The 24893-nt window shown below is 43.9% G+C and overlaps 1 protein-coding gene across 2 annotated transcripts in view; it reads right to left on the reverse strand.

Annotated features, from left to right (window-relative positions):
* EXT1 (exostosin glycosyltransferase 1) overlaps positions 1–24893 on the reverse strand; it is a 404130-nt gene that overhangs the window by 76390 nt on the left and 302847 nt on the right. For both annotated transcript variants that reach the window (XM_040354883.1, XM_040354882.1), the window contains 2 exons: positions 4705–4798; positions 2905–3012 (listed from right to left, as the gene is read on the reverse strand). In XM_040354883.1, the coding sequence (XP_040210817.1) occupies positions 2905–3012; positions 4705–4798 (202 nt within the window). The remainder of the gene's footprint in view (positions 1–2904; positions 3013–4704; positions 4799–24893) is intronic.

The raw sequence follows: 24893 nt of genomic DNA on the forward strand, positions 1-24893 counted from the left end.
CAGGACTATGTGGTGGGGAGTGTGTGTGCTCAGGACGTGAGCGCGGAAGGAGCCGAGACTGGCCGACTATACCCGAGTGTACTGCGCTCGGTATATGTCGGCGCAGTATTCAAAACTCGGCGCGGGAAAGCGGGTATCGGCGTATACCGCACTCACGATTTTGCCCTGCAAAATCAGGGCAAAAAAGTGCGCGGTATATGCCGATAAATACGAAATGGTATATTTCATGTAACCAATGGTGACAAGATGGTGTGTTTTCCCAACATGTTTCGCCAACACTGGATTCCTCAGGGGAATACAGGCCACCAAATTAGTATATGGAACGGCACAGAGGGTATACAAAAATATGCAGAAAATATGCATAAAAGCAATTATAACCATCAAAAGCACATAAAATAAACATAATATAAATTTGCCTTGTCCACTGAACCCAGCTCACCCCAAAAGACCCCATGGGGGTCACCAACTGAAGTCAACCCCACTGCAGAGAGGTAGCACCATGCGGCCACAGAGGACACAACGACCAAGCCAGAGTGAAAAGGTGATTTGCAGAGTTTCAGTATAAATATTTAAGCAGACTTAACAACGCCATGTTACACAGAACATTGTCACGTATGTCTAGCCTAGAGATTTTAATTTTCCATAATCACTTGAAGTTAAATTGCACTTTTTTTTTGTCTCAGCAATATCTATCCATTTTTCAGGAAATAAGCAACTAACTGCAGGCGCCCTCCTGTGTTTATTTTGCAATTTAACTTCAAGTGATGATTATGGAAAATCTAAAATCTCTAGGCTAGACATATGCGCCAATGTTCTGTGTAACATGGCGTTGTTAAAGCGGAGTTCCACCCAAAAGTGGAACTTCCGCTTAATCCACTCCTTGCCCCCTTACATGCCACACCTTGCCCCCTGTCCCACTTCCTCCTTCCGCCGAGGGGCTGCTAAGGCGATACGTCATATCACCTTTTGGCAGCCCCTCCCTGTAGGCGATCGCCTGGGACACGTGACAGGTCCCAGGCGATCACCTGTCCAATCAGATGGCGCAGCACGGCTTGCGCATGCGCAGTGGGTGCCCGCCGGAGAGGGGGGGGGGGAGAAGCGGAGCCCCGTCCGGCGCTTTGCTGGAACGTGGAGCAGGTGAGTGTATGTTTATTAAAAGCCAGCAGCTACACTTTTTGTAGCTGCGGACTTTTAATAAACATTAAAAATGACTGGAACACCCCTTTAAACTCTGCTTAAATATTTATACTTAAATCACCTTTTCACTCTGGCTTGGTCATTATGTGTTCTGTGACCGCATGGTGCTACCTCTCTGCAGGGGTGTTGACTTCAGTTGGTGATCCCCCTGGGGTCTTTTGGGGTAAGCTCTGGGTTCAGTGGACAAGGCAAATTATATGTTTATTGTATGTGCTTTTGATGGTTATACTTACTTTATGCATATTTTCTGATGTTTGTCATCTCCCTATCCTGCCATCTTCAACTCTATCCACCTTTCGGTAATCCATGACAACTCATCTCTTCTGGGAAGTTTATCCAACTTCCACCTAACCACCATCCCCACCCCCTCCATAATATCACCCAAACCTCCCACTTTGTTTCCGGAGCCTCGCCCTGTCCGGCTATCTCCAACTCTGTCCACCTTTCGGTAATCCATGACAACTCATCTCTTCTGGAAAGTTTATCCCACTTCCACCCAACAACCACCCCCACCCCCTGCACTACCTCTCTCTGCTAACCCCATCACTGGCTCCCAATTGCCTAACAAATACAATTGAAAATACGAACAACATATAAAACCATCCAAAATTGTGGCCCCAGCTACATCGCCAACCTCATCTCAAAATATCACCCAAACCTTCCACTTTGTTCCTCACAAGACCTCCTACACGCTACATCTTCCCATACTTGCCTCCAGGACTTTTCCAGAGCCTCTCCCTGTCCGGCTATCTCCAACTCCATTCACCTTTAAGGTAATTCATGAAAACTCATCTCTTCATGAAATACTATCCACCTTTAAAGCGGAGGTTCACCCTAAATGACAACTTTAGCTTAATTAAACCATTACCCGTCCACTATACATAATCGGTTTTGTTTTTTGTTTGTTTTTTAACCGGCATCTTTACCTTTGTAATTCAGCTCTTAATCTTTTGTCAATCAGCGTTTCCCCGCGGGAGTGGGTGTGTATTACATTTTCCCCCCGACAAGCGCTATGTCTCCTGGGAGTGAGTGATGAGAATCCCAGGAGACGCGCTGTGCTGTAATCCCACGATATCTCGCGGGTCACGTGACTCGGCAAGCATTGTGTCTTCACAACGGGGCGTGACCTACTCAGTACGCCGGCCGTTGTGATGGCAACAGTGCAGTGTTGACGGCGACGCTCGCCGTCAACACTGCGTGGGATAGAGCGGTGAATGCTGGGACGTCAGCATTCACCGTATCCCGGAAGGACATCCTGCTGGGCTTCACAGTGCCCACAATAAAGATGGAAACGTCCATCTATGGATTTTATAAAATCTCCTTTTCGGGACAAAACAAATGCTGCAGGCTATAAGATTGGGACACACGAGTGGCTATTTTAATGAGGTAAGAGCGGCTGAAGGATTTAACAAAAAAAAAAAAACGAAAACCCGTGGAACCCCCGCTTTAACCAACTACTGAACTTTTACTTTCTTCATGAGCTCATCCTCACAGTTATTACCTTCTGTATCAAGTGCCCTTCCCTTTTAGATTGTAAGCTTTCATGAACAAGGCCCTTATCGCCCACTCATCTTGTATTTTAAATGTACTTACATTGAAGAGTGCTGTGCAAACTTTTGCGCTTAATAAATCCTGTATAATCACACAATAATGAGTCCCAAATGAATATAAAAGTGGACATTTCCTTTTAATGGAAGTAATTCTCACCTGTAATAATAACCTCTCATCCCCGATGACTGCCGCCTGGTTCCAATCAATCACTTCAGAGAATGGTAACTCCCATCCATTACTTAGCATCACTGGAACACATGCAGCCTGCAGATGAAGTTATTCATACCATTAAGGCATTGCAGCACATCTTCATTAACAACAAGTGAAAAGGCCAAGAAAATTACATTAGTACTTGGACAATGATTAGACCGCATCACAATGCCGAAACAAGTGAGACTGGCAATAACAGCTGTTCTGCTGCTCTGAACACAATGGGCCAGAGGCATCATACTCAATAAGTATGTGAGCACACAACTGTTCTAATTTTGTTTAATAGCCTTTTAAAATAAACCTATATGGGGGAAAAACAAAGCCCATTGATAAAATAGCAATCACTACAAGATATCCACTCTTACCTCTGCTTCGCTCCTCCTACAGACCCCCAGCAGGTACCCAGTCCTTCCAATCAAAGGCACATGTGTACATTCTCCCTGCCTTTTTCATTGCAGAGCTTTTTTTCCCCGAGCAGCCAATCACCAGGCCCGCACATGGGAGGTGGGGGAGTTTGCTTACCTCTATGCAAGTTTTAACCTTTTCAAAGCTGAAACTTGCACAGGAATTAAGGTGATCAACCGATGATGTCTGCATAGGGGGATCAAAGCAAAGGTAAGAGTAGGCATCTTATGCTGCCTGTTATGAATTGGTAGTCCTAAAGCAGAACTTCACTCTCTCAATCAACATTGACAGTGTTTTATCCTTTTGCTGCTAGCATTAGTAAATAGAGGGGAAACGATCATATATACATTTCTTTAGTTACTTCGTGGTTTCCAGGCCTATGCAAATGATGTCATACATCTCAGGAGTCTTTAGGAGGTGTTTTCGCAGCCAAGTACATCCTCCTTGCCTGCATGTCTGAGCCAAGCACAGATGAATTCCAGAAGGTAAAAGCTACATGTATTATCTGCCCTTAGTCAAGATGGCCATGACTAGAAATGCCTGGGGGGGTTGTATTCAACAACATGATCTCTCAGCAAAATAAAGCATGGTCACATGCATGGATGGGCAAGTTTTTTTCCCCTCTATATTAAAAATGAACTAAAAGGTGTTTTTTTTATATTGCAAGTTTGTTCTTTCTTCTAATCATTAGTAGTCCAAATCAAGGTTCGATTACAACCGCATTGACAAAAAAAATTGATCGAGCTTTCCATCTATGGTAAGCTTCAGGCCCTTTACACATGAGGTCCAATTGGTTACGATCGGACCCTCTATTCTCCTTTATGGGCAGTCGGATGTAAAAACACTTGTGTGTTTACACCCGATTACCTTCGATCCGGCAAAAAACAAACAGCAGGGGATCCGTTCCCCTGCGTCTCGCTGGAACGGATGGCAGTCGGATGTAAATAGACAGCTGGTCCGTTTACATCCAGTTGCCCACAGTAGAGCGGGCATAGATACAGCCCGCTCTGCATAATCAGATCCGTCAACTCCGTTTGGCTTAGTAGGGGATTAGCGGACTGATCCCCTGCTGAGAAAACTGGATATTGCCCGTATGAAAGGGGCCTTAGTTTGCTTTTCTTCCACTACAGGGGTAACAGAGGTTAAAGCGAACCTGTGCCATGCTCAAAGAGGGGGAAGCAATAGGTTCACCTTAAACAGTGTCTGCAGCTGCATATACTATGTACAAGTGCTTACAAGATGAGTGTCTCAGACAGATATACATGGGGGTACTTAAATGTTATGAAGGAATGTAATAAGAAAAAAAAAATATATAAAAAAAAAGTTAAAATTTAGTCTTACCTGCAGAGCCTCCAGAAATCTGAAGGATCCAAGCCTGCGGCCACGGGGGACCAGACAGAAAGTGGCATTGTGCAGCATTTCACGATAATCATACCTGAGGATAAAGAGAAGGTTCCTTTAGTGTCTACACATCATTATACCAGTACATGTACAGGGTGATTTCTTACATAAATAAAGCAATACAAATATGTGTGCCCTACATTGTCCATCCCTCTCGCTGCAAGTCAATGGGTCCGATCCAACCTCAGGTGCCCACTGATAGAGCGGCCAGATGGGCAGGCATGGTCAGACTGTACTCAGGCTAAACTCTTATCTGAGCAATGAAGAGTGCTTCATAAACATATACTACTCAGCTTGACTAAATGGAAACTATAAAGAGGCCAATTAGAGTAAGAGCCCGGACATTCCCACAAATGCTTGTCACAAGGGGAAGAACACAAAAGAACAAGATGTTCCAACCTGTTCAACTGACCAGCCCACCAAGAGTATGGATCAACTGGCTGCCAATTCATATCTACAGGAAGGCTAATGCTGAGCTCATGTCAACAATCTTCGAAGAAAAACAGTCACTCCTGGATTTGTATAAGGATCTGAATATGTACTCTTAATTATATTAACCCTCTCACTTAGCTGTGCTTTTATTCTGAGCTTGACACTTCAGCTCTTCTCAAGGGTCTCCTGAAGTGTTTGTTACTGCCCTACCAACTGGATGACCTCATACACAGCCTCCCCCATCAACTGGTTGACCTCATACACCGCCTCCCCCAACGACTGGTTGACCTCATACACCGCCTCCCCCAACGACTGGTTGACCTCATACACCGCCTCCCCCAACGACTGGTTGACCTCATACACTGCCTCCCCCAACGACTGGTTGACCTCATACACTGCCTCCCCCAATGACTGGTTGACCTCATACACTGCCTCCCCCAACGACTGGTTGACCTCATACACTGCCTCCCCCAGCGACTGGTTGACCTCATACACTGCCTCCCCCAATGACTGGTTGACCTCATACACTGCCTCCCCCAACGACTGGTTGACCTCATACACTGCCTCCCCCAACGACTGGTTGACCTCATACACTGCCTCCCCCAATGACTGGTTGACCTCATACACTGCCTCCCCCAATGACTGGTTGACCTCATACACTGCCTCCCCCAATGACTGGTTGACCTCATACACTGCCTCCCCGACAACTGGTTGACCTCATACACTGCCTCCCCGTCAACTGGTTGACCTCATACACTGCTACCCTGGATGACTGGTTGACCTCATACACTGCTACCCCCGATGACTGGTTGACCTCATACACTGCCTCCCCTAACAATTGGTTGACCCCAGACACTGCTACCCCCGATGACTGGTTGACCTTATACACTGCCTCCCCTAACAATTGGTTGACCCCAGACACTGCTTCCCAAGTCCTGATAGTGTATAGGATTGGCAAATATAACAGCCATATGGAGCTCTCCTATTTAAAACTATTATGAGCTGAAAGACTTGGAGGTCAGAGAACTGCCAAGCCAGCAACTTTTTTGTTTAAGGTGACCTCTAATCCAATGTGAAGTGTAAGGCTCAAATAAAGCTTTAAAAAATTTAAAATAAAGTGTGCAGTTGTTAGGATAGAACACTCAATTTCCAGAATAAGCTCAGCCATATCTGCCTCTTGTAAAGCTGCAATGCAAATCGTGCTCCTGATATACAAATGACCACGAGAGGAAGCTGTACCACCCTGTATATGAAATGTGAAACACTGAACAATAAAAGTAAGAAAGTTACTATAATACCTAAACATTGCATTACTCACTATATTAATGCACTGTATTCTTTCTTTAAAGAGTGCATCCAGATCTAGGCATTCAAATCAAGAGACAATTGTGGCGGAAAAGAAACATTTAGAGGCTTTGCTATACCAATTCCAATTCTGTCACTCCTCAAGAGAAAAACTCAGTCACCGCCTTTCTCTACACCAACCCCTATACCAGATCCAGTCATAAAGCTGGTATTAAATGCCAGGCTAAAATGTCATAATTCCAACCAACTAATTTAATCATCGCCTGCAGGCGCCACATTGTGTGTGTCCTCAGCCCGATTCAGTTCTTGACCAGACAAGGCCTATTTTTATAGACGCAGGTGTCAGACAATCCCCGACCTCATGGCTGAAAAAAACGGCACAATTAGCAAGAGGATCATTTGCTTAAACAAGCATGTACAGTTAATTTGCACGGGAAAAAGATCACGACTCTGGGATTATGAGCAGCAACTCCGAGCACTACTCAAACAACGAACTCTCAGGAAATGCACGTCTAAGCCGAAGGAAGGGTCCAGCCTTCTCATGAAGAGCACGTCTGGAAGCGGATGTCCCATCTTATTGAACTTGTCATGTTCGAATCTCGGCGTATTTGTCTGCACTCAGCACATCTCCCATGCTAATAAGCGTTTCAGCCTTCAATTTACTGCCAAATCCACGCTTGTCGACAATCGGCAGAAAGATAATGAGATGTGTGACGGCTGAAAGACGCAATTAACAATGCAGAGGAGTTCTAATTGTCAGGAAGCGATAATGCCTATTCTTGAGGCATCCAGAAACTAAAAGGCTTAACCTGGGCAGAATGTGTTGGGTTTAATAATATCTAAAGTTAGGAGCTTTTGGTCTTGGGTGTGAATTAAAGAATTTCGGCCTAAATGATAATCTGCATAAAAAGCTACAAAGAAGCAGCTGTTATGATCGGCAAATATAATTGTGTATAAATTATTGTTTGCTCTCTGGCTCTGGGAGAGATAATAAGCTAATAAGCGGCTGAGTCTTGACACAAGCCAGATTTTGGATTCAGGCTGCCGTTATAAAAATTCTGCATTTAATGTGATTTTTGTTTATTTTTTTTCAATGTGCAAATGACATTGTGTCAAAAAAAATGCATGAAAAATAGATTAAAAGCATGCATTACAACACAACATTAAAGTGGCACTCAACTGGAAAAGATAAATAGTTGAAATACAAGTATGGCAGCTGTTTTACCTTCCCAAGGATTTCTATTTCTTTGCATCCAGTCCTGAGAATCACACAGCCCTCCAGTAAGCAGACCCAGGCTGGTGACCTGACTTTTTTTATTGCATTTAAAAGGATTGTAAAGGTTCATGTTTTTTCACCTTAATGCATCCTATGCATTAGTGTGAAAAAACAGTCGGCGATTGCAGGCCCCCCCCCCCAACCCCAGTCCTCGAAAGTCCAGTGTCGAGAACGCGCTTGATGTTGGCCCAGTCTTCTCAACTCTTCATTGGATAGATTGATAGCAGCATAGCCATTGGCTCGCACTGCTGTCAATCAACTCCAATGATGTGAGGGCCAGGGGGCGGGGCCGAGTCCTGTAGTCAGCGCCTTATGGACGTCAGCTACAGGTCTCAGGAGCACGCCAGCAAGCTAACCCCCTTGGGAGAGTGTTTCCCAGAGGGGGTTAGCTAATGCAGGGAAAAGCCAAGACAGCCGCCGAGGGACCCCAGAAGACGAGGATCGGGGCCACTCTGTGCAAAACGAGCTGCACAGTGGAGGTAAGTATGACAAGTTTGTTATTTAAAGAAAAAAAAAAAAAGAAGCTTTACAACCACTTAAAAGTGACACTTAATACACCTCATAAAAAAAACAATCAATACATGGTATAGTACATGCTGTTCATACTCACTATGAGATTCAATTTCTGTATTCTGCAAAAAAAACACTGGTTGATCCTGCTGTTCATCTCCCCCTTCTGTCCGTGTCCCCACTGCAGCTGGGGATTTACAGAGCAGTTTTAGCCGCTCTACAAGACATGCTCAGTTTTCAGTGAGTTTCTATGCAGGGCATTTCTTCCCCTATCACATCGGAGCAGCCCATGTGACATGTCCTGACACCCCCCCCCCCTCCGTATCACAGCCATTCATTGGCAAGATCAGTGTGCTGCTGCCCCGCCCCCCTCCCCTTATGCAGCTGAGAACAGAGGGAATGGGATTACTCATAATTCGATAAAAAATATATATATATATATATATATATATATATATATATATATATATATATATATATATATATATATATATATATATATATATATATATATATATATATATATATATATATATATATATATATATATATATATATATAAAATCCATTTTTTATCCCTTTTTTATTTGTATAAAAATGTTTTGCATTTCATTTCTGTTTTAAATTGAATGGGTTGTTTTACAAGGTGATTGTTTCCAATCACCAAGCCCAATCCTTAAAAAAAAAAAAAAATTACTAATTACTACTACATGGACAAAAAAAAAAAAAGAAAAGAAAAAATTTGAAAAAGCTATTGAAAATTACAGATAGTGCTGTTCCCATGTTACTTGCATTCTCAAGACTCTCGCCAAGGTGAGAAGTACAGGAGATGAAGTGCCCACAATACTGAATTACCAGTATACAGGAGGCCTAGGATTAGTTAACAAACGCATCAACTCACTAGCCATAGGCTAGGATAGAAGCTTGTGCTACCTGATCATCTCCAATACAGCAGGTTATCCAAACCTAGAATTCTTGTGAGAGGCACAAGGTTTAGCGATTAACTCTTTCCTATCGACTGCGTTTCTGCCTTCTCTAAGAAAGCAATAAGCACAAAATTGCATCTGGATTTTCTAAACGGACGTGCTCCCCGTCAATCAATTGGAAGATTAGGTGGATGCTGGAGAAGCCTTGGATCACCGTTATCCTGAGCGACAGAAGGACCAGCAGTGACTAATCAGCCTATCTCAATGTTCCCTCTAGCCGTCGTCTGCCAAGCCATCGCACGCAGGTAATGGGAAAGTCACCAATCCACCATGGGAGCCATTACTTGTCCTACACCAGGCTTAATTCACAATACATCATCTAGATTTTTCCAGCCCCAGTCATCTCTCATGCCTTTCCTTAACCAAGTTTTTATGAGGGACTTAAGAGTCTGATATCAACTAGATAACATACATCAAGTCTACAGCAGGAGAATTATGATAGAATGTCAACATTGGTCTACCGGGAAACAAGGTTACGGTCTCGGCCATCTTGATTGATCAGCTAAAGAAAAACATTTAAGCCGCGTACACACGATCAGTCCATCCGATGAGAACGGTCTGAAGGACCATTGTCATCGGTTAACCGATGAAGCTGACTGATGGTCCGTCGCGCCTACACACCATCGGTTAAAAAAACGATCGTGTCAGAACGTGGTGACGTAAACACAACGCTGTGCTGAAAATAAACGAAGTTCAATGCTTCCAAGCATGTGTCGACTTGATTCTGAGCATGCATGGGTTTTTAACCGATGGTCGTGCCTACTAACGATCGGTGTTGACCTAATCAGTTAAGAATCCATCGGTTAAATTTAAAGCAAGTTGGCTTTTTTTTAACCGATGGTTAAATAACCTATGGGGCCCACACACGATCGTTTTTGACCGATGAAAACGGTCCATCAGACCGCTGTCCTAACAAAAAAAAGCAAGTAAAAAAAAAAAACTATGGAAAAATATGGAATAAAAGTAAATTTATCCATTCTTCCAAAACGCTTCAATATTTTTTTATTTTTCAATATTGCCCAAGGCATTATTGTCCAACCTGCGGCCCTCCAGCTGTCCCATCATGCCTCTGCCTTTGGGAGCCATGCTTGCAACTGTTAGCCTTGCAATGCCTCATGAGACTTTTACTCCCGCAACAGCTGGAGGGTCACAGGTTAAACACCCATGGCCTAAGGCAGGGGTCCCCAAACTTTCCAAACAAGGGGCCAGTTTACTGTGCTTCAGACTTTAGGGTAGCCAAAACTGTGGTCAGTGGGAGTAAACAATGTCCCATCTTTGGTATTAGGAGAAATATTAGTGCCCCAATATATATATACACACACTGTATTTATTGGTGTATAACACTCACTTTTTTACCCTGAAAAGAGAGTAAACTGTGCCTGAGTGTTTTATTTTATATATATATATATATATACACACACATATATACACACACACACACACACACACACACACACACACATATATATATATATATATATACACATAAATATATATATATACACACACACACACACTCACAGTATATATATATACACACACACAAATAAAATCATACATAGCCTTTAAAGGGTAAATGTACACTTAACAGAGAAAACCTACGATGGTTTTCCTATAAAGAGATGTGTCAGGTTTAGAAATGACCTTGCAGAGCTAATGAACAGCAATCAGGATGGAAGAAGAACATGAGAAATAATCTGTCTGATTGGAACGCTGGCGTGGGCTTCCGGCGTAGCACTGCGGGGGGTAAAATTTAAGGCACTTGTGGGCGAGATTACATTTGGACAAAGAGCCCTCTGGATATTATCTCCTCCATATGCAGAATTCTGCATCTGACACGACTGAGTGCGTCCAGGTGCAGATCTAATGTGCATGCCAAATATCTTTTTCCTTCACACGACAAATCATGACGTAGGCATTTAATTGTGTGATTACCGAACGAGCAATCGTTAAAGGAAAAGAAGGGCTGATAATAATTCATGTACTCTTCTTCTTATTTCCTGAAGTGATCTCATATGCTGCATTTCTAGACTCATTACCAGATGCAAGAGCAAAAACACAACTGCACATGTGTATGAGAAGTATTATGTAGGACATGTTTGCCTTGTTTCCACTGAACGGAACGGTTCGGGTCAGTATGTTTGGAACGGTTTAGAATGGACCGGTCTATTCTCGTGAGTGTTTCCACTGCAAAATCGGAACGTCGGGACCATACAGGATTTAGAAAAAATGCCTAGCGCGTCCACCAATCAGTGAGATGTATTTGTAGGTCCGCCCTAATGGAACCGTTCCATTTCTATGGCCCCACATATGAAGCAGGACCCAGAATGGTCCGGTACGGTTCGCTTTTATGGCACGCTTTCATAATGGAAACACCCAAAATAGCGTACCGAACCGTACCGAACCGATCCGCTCAGTGGAAACGAGGCATTTGTTTCTGTACTTTGTGGCCCTAGGATTATTATTAGATCACCTGATACTTGGAGCATGCGTCTAGTACAGTGACCCACCTTGGTATCCCAACCTCCTACAGCCTGTGGCACTATGGAGTCCCTTTATTAAAGAGACCACATTGCCATGTAACATGAACTAGAGCTGTGCCATGATCCATGAGCTTGATGGAATTATAAAAGTAGACATAAACCATAAGGCTGCATTCACACCTGAGCGTTTTGTCGCCTGAAGCGCGACGCCCCAAAACGCTAGAGGGGAAAAAATACATTATTCTCTATGGAGATGGTTCACATCTCCACTACAAAACGCCTGACGCCGAACGACTGAAGCCCAAACAAGTTCTGGACCCTTTTTTGTCGCTCGAATTTGGGCGTTTTACATTGGTGACCCTAGACCTGTAAAAAATTGCGGTAAAAAACGCTGCGTTTTGTCGCAGCAAATAAACGCCACACTCAGGTGTGAATGCAGCCTAACTGGATGACAGTTTACTAAAGCAATCTGTATCAAACAAATACCTGTTAAACAAAAAAAGTAACAAAATAGGGCCGAAACAACTAATCGATTAAATCGACAACTAATCGATTATGAAATTGATCGATTACGATTTTCATAATCGATTAATCGGCCAGAAACATAATGGGGTTAAAAAAACGAAAATTAGCCCTTTATAGTACAAAAAAGCAAATCGCTACTGTAAAAAAATGAACCCCTTAGACCCAGTTCACACTGGGGCGACACGACAGGCTTTATCATTTTAATACAAGTCCACTTTAAAAATGACAATTAACAGACAAATGTATACACGTTATTGTGTAACTGGTCAAACAATAATTCTGTAGACATAATCTAGTTCTTTCCCTTCAAACTATCTGCAGCTGCCAGCCAGGCACCCTGATAAATATCATGACGGTGGTTTTATGTAAATCAAAGTGTACAGCGAGCGTTATCATTGCCGAGCGCATCCCTCTCCCTGTCATTCTAAGAACATCAAAACGCTCAAAAGTTTGCAAATGACAAAATATCATTTTGAATCCAATTTTTTTTTCCCTCCATGCAAAGGGCTAATTGATTTCACAGGTGTTTAATTATCATTTTCCCGGAGATAATACCTTGCGGCCCCATAAAAAAATGGATGTAATTTTCTGGCAAAGACCGAGGTAAAGCTAGATAATTATTCCATAAATCAAACATACTGCCTCCTTTTCTGAGGAAATTTTAATGCCGCTCTATAATGGTATTTGCCGACCTTGGGGAACAAAAAAAATAAAAAATAAAGCATTAAAGGTTGTGGAAGATTCTGATGAAGAGAATTGAGTCTAAGCTCGGATACTGCCTACTAGGAAGAGGACACCGGCTAAGGACACCTGAAAAGACTAGTGTGCAAGCAGCCACGTTTCCGGAAAAAAATAAAAAAAAATAAAAAAGGTCTTCACGCTTAAAATGCAAATTGAACTTCTGCAAACTTTGCAATTTGATGAAATATATTCAGACATGGAATATTAAATATATTCAGACTTCGAATATTAAAAAAGATTAGCACTATCACCAAAAAATACATCAGGATATTTAAAAAATCCCAAGAAAAATTGGAAATATTGACACTTAGTCGGCTTAATGAGTAGCATTATTTTACCAAAATGTTTTTAAAAAATATATATATATATATATATACACATACATATACACACACACACACACACACACACACACACATATATATATATATTACACACACACACAGATATATATACCTGTATAGATATATGTGTGTGTGTATATATATATATATATATATATTTTACCCATTTTTCATTTCGGATGATGCGAGAAAGTTTTACTGCCAGGTTTTTAATGTCTGTATCCAACTCACCCTCTCGGTCTCCATACAGAAAGTTAAGGGGAACACTTTAGTTCAAGGGTATCAAACTTTTTGACCTTCCTGGGCAACATTGGAGGAAGAGGAATGGTTTAGGACCCCACATATAATATGCCAACAATAAAAAAATAGCCGATGAGCAGAAAAAGTAGGCCAGATCACAAGTCAGCGATCACCAATATAGAGAATAGTATCCAAGTAATACAACTCTCCAACAAGTCAAAAAACAAAAAAAAGAAACAACGTTTTGGTCTTACATAGCCTTAAAATTGGCAAACATATATAAACATTGATTTAGGTAATCAGTATTGCATGAACTGTATGTTTCACCATTAAAAAGCTTTTTTTCTCATGAATCTGTATTTTACAGGGTGTCCCAAACGTCTCCATATATAGAAAAAATGAAAAACACATTTTATATTATATTTCATATTTGAATATTTAAATTGATCAATTAATAATATTTTGAAAAGAAAAAAGGTACTTTTATCTACAATTTCCCATAATATATATAAATAACACACACACACACATTTTCTATCTACTGCACATGCCCTCGACGCGATTTTCCTGACGTGCATTGCGCGAAATTACGTTACGCCGAGTTTTGTGAATCGCGCCGGGTAAAAAAAGTTGCGTCTGGAAAAAAAAAGATGCGGCGGGAAAAAAATTGGACAGCGTCGCGGGAAAGAAGGGTCTACCTTCATGGTGTACCAACTTTACACTTTGTAAAAGCAGCCCTAATTTTGCGACGGCAAACTAATACTTACGGAGAAAAAACGAAGCGTAAAAGCTTTGTGGATCTCCGTAAGTGCCAATTTGCATACCCGACGCTGGATTTCGACGAGAAATGCCCCCAGCGGCGGCTGCGGTACTGCATCCTAAGAATCAGAATCAGTTTCTCATAGTTAGGCAGAAGATCCGACATGTGTAAGGGACTTACACTGTCGGATCTTCTGCCTATCTATGAGAAACTGATTCTGTGGATCAGTTCCATAGATAGAAACAGGGATACGACGGCGTATCAGTAGATACGCCGGCGTATCCCTTTTGTGGATCAGGCCCATAATCCTTTGACATGATATAAATATATCCAGTGGACTGTGCAAAATGATGGTATCCCAGAGTAACCAATCAGATTAATTACTAAACTCTGATCAGTGAAAGATCATATATAATTGGTTGTTGAAGCTGACAACTGCCATTTAAGACTAGCAGCATTTTTCAAATTTTAAAAGATCTAAACAAAAATAAAAAATAAGACAAGAGGTGGGAGACCGCATCACAAATAAATGACACTATCCCCTATAAATAAAAATGTTAAGGAAAAAAAAATAACCCACATGGAGGTGCTCACTAATGTCCTCTCCGTGTGTCACATTGCGTCATCAAATCATGGTGGGGTCACCCCATTTATGACAAACCCAAGACCTAAAATCTAACTTGCTATATATATATATATATATATATATATATATATATATATATATATATATATATATATATATATATATATATATAAAATGTTCCTCTCCATTTTCATCCATGAAGCCTTATAAAGGATTCTTAGCAAGCGCAGTGTTCTTCATACTTCTGTACTATACACTTATATGTGCTAAGTCTTCCTGCCAGAAAATCCATTATTTATTGTGGTTTATCCAGGCGGAACAGCGGAGATTTCAATCATTTATTAAGCAAAGGGTCAGATTTGTCATCCTCAAACCAGATCTCTTTGACAAATCCCATCGTTTGACAGACGGAGCAGAAACAAAAGCAACCTGTTTGATGTCATGGAAGTGCCTGGGGTATAATTTATAATATCCGACGACGTGATTAAAAGACAGTTAACTGCTGTGCTATAGAAGAAGTTAATATAAGGAACATTGCAGAGCGGATTCAAGTAGTATGGTCGCTGATCATTACACCTTGTGTAGGGAGGATGCGAATCCTCAATCCATGCCAGGATGTCTACATTTCCTGGTTTGAAGCTATGGGCAGGAAAGTTATTCATGTGGTTCATCAGTGACAGGAAGCCTATGTGCTATTCCTATACAAACCCAACTAGTCTTCTCATTGGTAACTTTGCCAAAAAGAATAATGAAGTCGCCTCACAGACACGGATCCTACTATGTGCCCGTGGCGGCGACTTTGCTTGGTCACACTCCGCATACATTTTAAAAATCCACGACGACAACTTTGTAGTCCGTCTAGCCAAACTTGTTTTTATTTCAATACCATTACACCTCTTTCACAGATTCCTGCCCCTACAGAAAACATGGATGGTGATGGGCGGTGAAGTCTCTAGAAGAGACGCAACCCTAACCTAGAATGCAGTGGCGGTGCGTCGCCCCCCCTCTCCTGCTCTCTCGCATAGATAGATTCATGCATTGCATGAATCCATCTATGGCCGCTGCTGCCGACCACTATTCATGCGCCGGCTCCTTGTCGGGCACCGGGCATAAAAATTACAGCGGCGGGTGTGTTTTGGAAGCCCCTGATTAGAGCCATAGGCTTCCTGATTAGAGCCTGTACGTTCTAATAGGCTTCCAAAAGGGTAAACAGCGGGCGCACGGCTGTGCGTTCGCCAATTACTCAGTGTTGTGTTGGGGAACCGAATACATTGCTCCCCTAACACTGACCCACCTCTCAGCCAATCAGGTGCACCTGTCACCTGATTGGTTAAAATAACAGACGCCGCTATTGGACGCCTGACGGGACATGAGGACGGTGCAGAGAAGTGCCTGGCCCCACAGGAGACATGAAAGACCCTGCTCGTCGCCGTCACCCTCTGCCCCACCAAGACAGGGTAAGTGCCGGGCAGACGGCGAGCAGGGGTCACACTGGCAGCGTTTGATGGGCACCGTGGCAACGTTTGATGGGCACCGTGGCAGCAATTGATGGGCACCGTGGCAGCAATTGATGGGCACCGTGGCAGCAATTGATGGGCACCGTGGCAGCAATTGATGGGCACCGTGGCAGCAATTGATTGGCACCGTGGCAGCAATTGATTGGCACCGTGGCAGCAATTGATTTTTTTTTTTTTTTCAAAATGTTTTCACCCCCCAAAAAAAATTTGGAGCACCAGCCGCCACTGCTGGAATGTAAAAAAAAAAAAAGGACCTAAACTGGATTGCAAGTTACAACTGTACCTTTAAAATACAAATTTCTAATATAACAAAATGATAAGGGAAATATGAATAGAATGTAACCTGTTAAATGATGTATGAAACGGATCACAGATACGAATGTGACAGTCTAATAAGGGAACATTGAATAAAAATCCACATGCTTGCTGTACTGCAGTTCCATGCCTGACCAGTAGATGTCCAACGTGCCCAGAGAAAGTTAGCATGCAGCATGTGGCAGACGTCATTAAAGGAGAACACCGCCTCCACCAGCCTGGCCCCCGAGAGCGTGATTATACCAGGAATCATTCACTTCTTACCATTCAGATCACTTCATACTAAACTACCGCAGGGCCTGGGCTCTCTCTGACAACGGGAGGGTTCCCTGACCACAGAAGCGTTTCTAAAAAAAAATGCGTTGATTGCGCACTCAGAAAGCGGGTGATAATTGATCGCTGGGGTTAGGAAGACTTTGCAATCAGAAAGGAGACTATGTGGGATTTATCTGCAGTAATGGCTCACAATTCTACAAAATGCATTTACATATATATATATATATATAAAAAATAAAAAAAATACGACCATCAGCCTGCAAGGTTACCGACCAGAACTGCGAATGTAAATCTCATTCCTCCAAGTCATGCATTCATATCAATGCTGTTGGAATTGTGGTGAGCGGACGCACTGGACACCTTTGCTGCCATTGTGCTATGTGCTGGGTGTCCTGTGTGCCTGTGCCTTTAAGAAGGTGTGGGGCTCCCTCCAGGCTCACCTGCCCTCTTCCTATCCATTATAATGCATGTACTTCTACTATGGAGGCTCTCCAAATTTAGAGTTAGGACTGCAGATAATACTGGGGTGCCTTGTCACGCCCTCTGCAGCTTACACATGGATTTGCAAATGTGTGCAATCTAAACCCGTGAACTGTTAGACAAGACATTTAGGTTTGATGCAGACCCTCTTTCCAAAACGACGGCACCAAATTTGATCAAGCATCACCTAGAGCAGGGGTGTCAAATTGGCGGCCCTCCAGCTGTTCCGAAACTACAAGTCCCATCATGCCTCTGCCTGTGAGAGTCATGCTTGTAACTGTTAGCCTTGCAATGCCTCATGGGACTTGTAGTTTTGCAACAGCTGGAGGGCCGCCAGTTTGACACCCCTGTCAGCCTCTGCTTTACAATCATGTAAATCCCGGGGCTCATGCAGTTTTTGGCTGTGTTCACAAATGTCTGACACAGATCAGTCTCTGCTGCCTACGCTCAACCCCATATGCTTTTGCAGCTTAAGATGGAGAACAGTAAAAAGGTGGAACCGCCTTCATGTTTGGACTGCCCCCTAAACCCCCCCAAGTGTTAATAAGCCCTAGAGCAGCCGACTCCAATTATCAGGTGTGTCACAAATGTTTTGCCGGAATACACTATGGCAAATTGCCATAGTGCATTGGGTGTTATTCAAAATAAATGACACTGCAATGTGTTAACACACAAAATGTGCGTTGAATTAATGCACAGATGTAAAATGGACCCCAATGTTTATTGATTTTAAAGCAGAGGTCTTCAAACTATGGCTCATGGGCTGAATCCGTCCCACTGTAAAAATTTATACGGCCCTCTCATGTAAGAGGGGACTCTGATGTAAAGGGAAACACTGATGGGTACTCTTTTGTAAGTGGGATCCTTTCGGGGACTCTCATGTAAAAGGACGACACTGATGGGAACTCTGATATAAGAGGGATTCCCATGTTATGGGGACTTGGATGTGATGGGGACTTGGATGTATCCCTCTCACATCAAAGTCCCGATCACATAGGAAACCCTCTTACATCAAAATCGCCATCACATCGGAATCCTTCTTACATTAAAAGGTTCCATCACATTGGCCTCTCTCTTACATTGGAGGTCCCATCGCACTGGAATCCCTCCCCATCATATCCAAAACCCTCTTACAGAGTTCCCATCGTATCCAAAACAGAGTTCCCATCAGGTTCCCCTTTCATTGGAGTCCCTCCTTTCATAAAAGAGTTCCCATCAGTGTCGTCCTATACATGAGGGTCCCCATCAGAATCCCCCCTTATATCATAGGTAGATTACCAATGTATACAAGGATGCTGATAGGGGCTCTAATGTAAGGGGCACATGATGGGGACATTGATGCAAGAGGGGTTCCGATGTGATGGGGACATTGATGCAAGAGGGGTTCCGATGTGATGGGGACATTGATGCGAGAGGGGTTCCGATGTGATGGGGACATTGATGCGAGAGGGGTTCCAATGTGATGGGGACATTGATGCGAGAGGGGTTCCAATGTGATGGGGACATTGATGCGAGAGGGGTTCCGATGTGATAGGGACATTGATGCGAGAGGTGTTCCGATGTGATGGGGACATTGATGCGAGAGGGGTTCCAATGTGATGGGGACATTGATGCAAGAGGGGTTCCAATGTGATGGGGACATTGATGCGAGAGGGGTTCCGATGTGATGGGGACATTGATGCGAGAGGGGTTCCGATGTGATGGGGACATTGATGCGAGAGGGGTTCCGATGTGATAGGGGCATTGATGCGAGAGGGGTTCCGATGTGATGGGGGCATTGATGCGAGAGGGGTTCTGATGTGATGGGGGCATTGATGCGAGAGGGGTTCTGATGTGATGGGGAATTGATGCGAGAGGGGTTCCGATGCGATAGGGACATTGATGCGAGAGGGGTTCCGATGTGATGGGGGTATTGATGCGAGAGGGGTTCCGATGTGATGGGGGCATTGATGCGAGAGGGGTTCCGACGTGATGGGGGCATTGATGCGAGAGGGGTTCTGATGTGATGGGGATATTGATGCGAGAGGGGTTCCAATGTGATGGGAACTTTGATGGGCTCAAGTTTTTTAATCAATTAATACAACGGATTTTTGTCGGCCCGTGAACATTTGTAAGGTATATGATGTGGCCCTCATACAGTAAAGTTTGGAGGCCCCAGATTTAAAACATAAATTTATATTTATTATTCACTAAACTACTTCAAATACTAAAGAGAATCTACAACTGGAATGAGGATCTTGGCCGGAAGGCCCTCTCCCCATGTAGTGCTGACTTTTTATGGCCATTGTCTAACGTTACCGCAGACAAATATCAAAGGGATATTTAAACCCAGGACCAAAAAATGTGGTTCTCTGTGCCGTCGCAGCATGTGGGCACGAGTCCCGAGGTAAGAGAGCTGCCGCCGTGTCCAGAATGCGGAGGTTAAAGCTCGCCGCTGTTTGACTGATGCATTATTTCTGCGCTGGGACTTGGAATTCACATAGTTTTCTAATGCAATTTCATGTTGGCTGGAAAAGAGGGCGTGAAATAGGCCTTCAGGGCACAATGACTGACAGGCCGAGGCCTGGAGCTGGGGGTACAACGTTGGCAAGGAAGGTAAAACACTGTGACAGCTCATCACACAAAAATAGCCTGTGTGGTACCTGGGTATTCCCAGAGATCTCTATTATCTGCATTGTCTTCCTCTTACAATCTCTCCCCCAGGACGGGGATTATAGAAAAAAAAAAATTACAGAATCTGTTTTCGGAGAAGCGCGCACACAACAAAAGTCAATGTTGGTAATAAAATGATGCACATAGCGAGAAGCAAGCCGATTCATTTCAGGCTCCGAGCGCAGTCTGGGCCAAATAGTCAACTAAATCAAGCGGCAAGAATGCAAATCGTTTGAAGCGACATTAAATTTCACAGCGTAGGGGAAATCTAAAGCAGTGGCTGTTCTTATGGTGAATTCCCTACATTTCAGGCCCTGCAGGGGCGGGCTGTAAAAACTAAATTTATAAGATGGGCATGTTTATACCGAATGTGGTCACCAGTGATGGCTTGGTTGTGTTCAGGTTACGGTTGGAATCTATGTTTGCAAGCCCACCAGGATGCAGTCACTTTTATGAGCCTATCATCTACAGCCAGGACACCCCCCAACCCGAGCGTAGCCGCATGTATATAAGGGGCATGTATACATGCCACAGAGGGGAGGGGCAAGCCTCAGCCACAGAGGATTGGCCTGTACAATTGAGAACTTCCTGGTGGGCTCACACATGTGGGTTCGGATCCTAGACTGAACACACTCAAGTGCATAACTTGTGATCACATTTGGTATAAACACACCCATTTATTAATTTAACCCCGCCCCCGCAGGACCTGAAAATTAGGAACTGCACCTCTGTGCAAGAATTAAAGGGGCCTTGTTACAATATGCAAGCAACATGTTTAAATAAAAGAGTAAGGAAGCTTTCAAAAGTTACCCAACATTTTTGCTTGACCCCCACTGAGCTCATGTAACCCACACGCCATATACTTACCTATTTTTGTCCACCATGCATCTTCCTGCTGCCTTACCAATCTCTATATTGACATAGGGAATTCTCATCGAAGTTGTAGGATTCTACGGCCATGAACATGCAGCAGGGAGAAGAGGTATGGTTGGCTGGAAGTAATTTCAGCAATATGCATCTAGTTTGGTATGACAGCTGAGGATAGCCAGTTTGGGTTAGGAGAGGAAGAGGGCATTCCAAATTTCCTTAAGCCTCATACAAACGATCCAACTTTATGGCCATAATTGTCTTATGGGTGTGTTGCGTCGGATAATCCGACCGTGTGTATGCTCCATCAGACAATTATTGGCTGAATTAACGACAACAAAAGTTGGCTGTTCATGCTCAACTGTTGGGCAATAAATCTGTTAGGCCGGTTTATCTGATCGTGTGTACGCAAGTTGGTCCAACTAAAATCCAAACACGCATTCTCAGAACCAATGCTATACATCAAACAAATAGCAGAAGTTGCCCAAAGGGTGGCGGTAAAGAGCTGAAAAAACATGTCATTTGGTGAATGTTGTGCCGTGTGTATGCAGAACAAGTTCACGGGCATTGCCCTTCGACCAAAATCCACAGAAAAGTTGGTTGGAAGTCCGATCGTATGTACGAGGCTTTACGCTTCAAAAACGTTACTTTGGTTATATTTATCTGTTCGTTGTTTTTCTTTCTGTTTTTAGCTAATGTTTTTCTGCAATATTAAACTAAAGCCAGATATTTGCCCCACATTACTTTTCAACCCCTAGATGTCCTCAGTCTGATGGCTGGCATCAATAAAACCCACGTCCTCTGAGCCCAGATCTCTGTAAAACCACCCCAGTATCCGACTGCTACTAGCTTCTGTGTCTTGTTCCCTAGTGGGTGCCCTGCTGCTTGATGAACATAGGAGGAAGTCGGGTAGGCACAGGTGCCATTCAGAGAACACTATTGTCAATGCTGATTGGACGAGGTGGAGATTGTGACATCACCACCACACCTCTCCACCTAGTCCAATCATAGAATGCTTTAAGTGTTCCCTTGAATGGCATCTGTGCCGAGCAGGCACCATCATAAGTTCACCAAGCAACAGGGCAGCTGGGGGGGGGGGGGGGGGGAGGAAGGAGTTAGCCGCAATCGCTGTAGACTACAGTGATTTCTAGCTGGCATGAGGACCCCAAAGGTATGGTGTATATATATATATATTATATTTACCCTGGACCAAGCAGGACCAATGTAACTATGCAATAAAATCCATACCTAAACTTCAGCTATAACCTGCCTGGAGCTTCAGCTTTAACTGAACTGTTGGGTTATAAAAAAAAAAAAAGCACACAAACAAAATAATTTATCCAATCCCAGAAGCACATTGAGAATAATGAGGAAAATAGCATTTTCTTATTCATGCAGTACTATAATTGTGGCACAGTCACTGGGTTTCCTCATGAGCGCACAAACAAGCCCCGCTCAACTCCCAGCAGCCTCGGAATTGCATAAACAGTGGCCCCACTGGGGCCCTAACTTCCAAGAGCCAGATAGGCAAGCTACATTTCCAAACAGATGTTCTCCTCATCTTCTTCTCCCACATTACAGATGGCTTTGTTCCCCCCCTTCACAGCTCCACAGATAGTTCTGCCGAGTCAAAGCTTTCCGACGACACGCTCAGACAATCCGGGAACGCACAGGTGGCGCTGAACTACAACTTCCAGCATGCCCTGCCAGACGCCACATTGACTGTATGTGTGCCGGCCTTTGTATTTCACATTAAAATTATAAAAAATTAAATTTTAAGGTCTAGCCACACTTGAAGCAGAACTACAGTCAAAATATACACTAAAACTGAATACCTCATTAACAGATAAAATAGCAAAAGCAGCCGTTTCTCAATATTCACCTTCAATCCAGAGATTTCCCCTGCAGTACTTTTTTCTGCCGCTAGGTGTCCTCAGTCTAATGGACAGCATCATATAATCAACTTCCTATGAGGTCATGTCACCCTGGACCTTCCCCAGCCTATGAATGGACAATATAAGGTGACACAGCATAGTGATGTCACTTTGCTCTCTTCTCTCATCAGCATGCCTCATTAGCAGATAAACCGATTGGCTCTTTGTGCTGCTTTTTTCTATCACACTTCAGCTCTGCGGTATAAGTACTGCAAGAGGCTGACACCAGGACAGATTCAGGCGCTTGCACAGTTTGCACAAAAAAATAAAAATAACAACAATCTATTAAGGATTACAGCGCTGCATTAGTTTGTGTCTTTTAGGCTGCATTCACACCCGAGCGTTTCGTTTTCAGGCAGAAAGTTATGCGTTTTGACTGCGACAAAAAGTCAATGTAAAAAGCAGAAAAACACATGTAATCTGCCCAAAAGGAAGCTCATGTATTTTGAGCTTCAGACGTTTTGCTTCAGGTAACAAAATGCTCAGATGTGAACGGGTGCCATTGAAATTAATAGGATTTTGCTTGTTGGGCGATTGTTTCTGGCGTTTTACAAGCTGAAAACGCTCAGGTATGAATATAGCCTTAGGGCTTGTACATACGTGTGGCTATGCTGCCAAGAATGAGCTCCGGCGTGTTCGCAAACCCCACGTGCAGAGCCCGCCAGGAAGTCGGCACTGCTCTGCGCTAATCACAGACAGTGAGACATTTCCCGATCTCTGCAGCGGTGCATTGGGACAATGTCTCACTGCCTGCGATTAGTGCTGCGCAGTGCCGACTTCCTGGCGGGCTTTGCAAACACGCCGTAGCTCATGCTTACTGCTTACCTGAAAAGCAATCTGTGGTGGACCACTTTGCAGTGAGCATTTGACAGAGGGTGAGGTGGTGATATGCCACCTCACTGCCTGCATTAAGCCCCAAGTGCCAACCCACCATGTAATTTGCATGCAATTTGAGGGTGGTTGTGGCATGGCCTTATTCACTTGAATGGGTTGTGCTCAGCAGCAGTACCATTTAATTTTTGCCATGGTTGCGATGCTGTATGTCACAAGCTCTAGTTTAGGTGGGCGACCAGGGTCGGAGGTGGAACGGAAGGTATTGCTAAATCCGTGAGCACCCATGCCTCCCCTTGCAGACAGCTAAAAATATTGCCAATCTCCTGCTGATGACTGTTGCACGTCGATTGGCCCTGGAACTATAGAGGCGCCATCGGTGGGAGGTCAATCAGCCATCATCTGAAGGAACATCTAGCAACCTCTACATCAGTGGTTCTCAACCTCAGTCCTCAAGTAACCTCAACAGGCCGTGTTTAGGGAAATCATCTTCGATAAAATAGCTGTCCAAAATTCCAAGCCATCAAAACCTGCAAACATGGCCTGTTGAGGGTACTTGAGGACTGAGGTTGAGAACCACTGCTCTAGGGCACGTGTCGAACACAAGGCCCGCGGGCCGAATTCAGCCCTCAAGGCCATTTCATGCGGCCCTTGCACCCCTCCTGCGGCACCCCATCGTCTCCATCCCACCTTGTCTCAGAAGCGTGCAGAGAGGAGGAACTCTGCGTGCAGAGAGGAGGAACTCTGCGTGCAGAGAGGAGGAACTCTGCGTGCAGAGAGGAGGAACTCTGCGTGCAGAGAGGAGGAACTCTGCGTGCAGAGAGGAGGAACTCTGCGTGCAGAGAGGAGGAACTCTGCAGAGAGGAGGAACTCTGCAGAGAGGAGGAACTCTGCAGAGAGGAGGAACTCTGCAGAGAGGAGGAACTCTGCAGAGAGGAGGAACTCTGCAGAGAGGAGGAACTCTGCGTGCAACTGCGAAGAGGCCTCCCCCTGTCTCAACAGTTGGCAGCAGATGGGATAGAACACCGCTAACAGATGCTGCACCTCTCTGTGCAGCTGCAGCACCCCC

This window comes from Rana temporaria, chromosome 5 (genome assembly GCF_905171775.1).
Source record: "Rana temporaria chromosome 5, aRanTem1.1, whole genome shotgun sequence".
NCBI classification, from domain to species: Eukaryota; Metazoa; Chordata; class Amphibia; order Anura; family Ranidae; genus Rana; species Rana temporaria.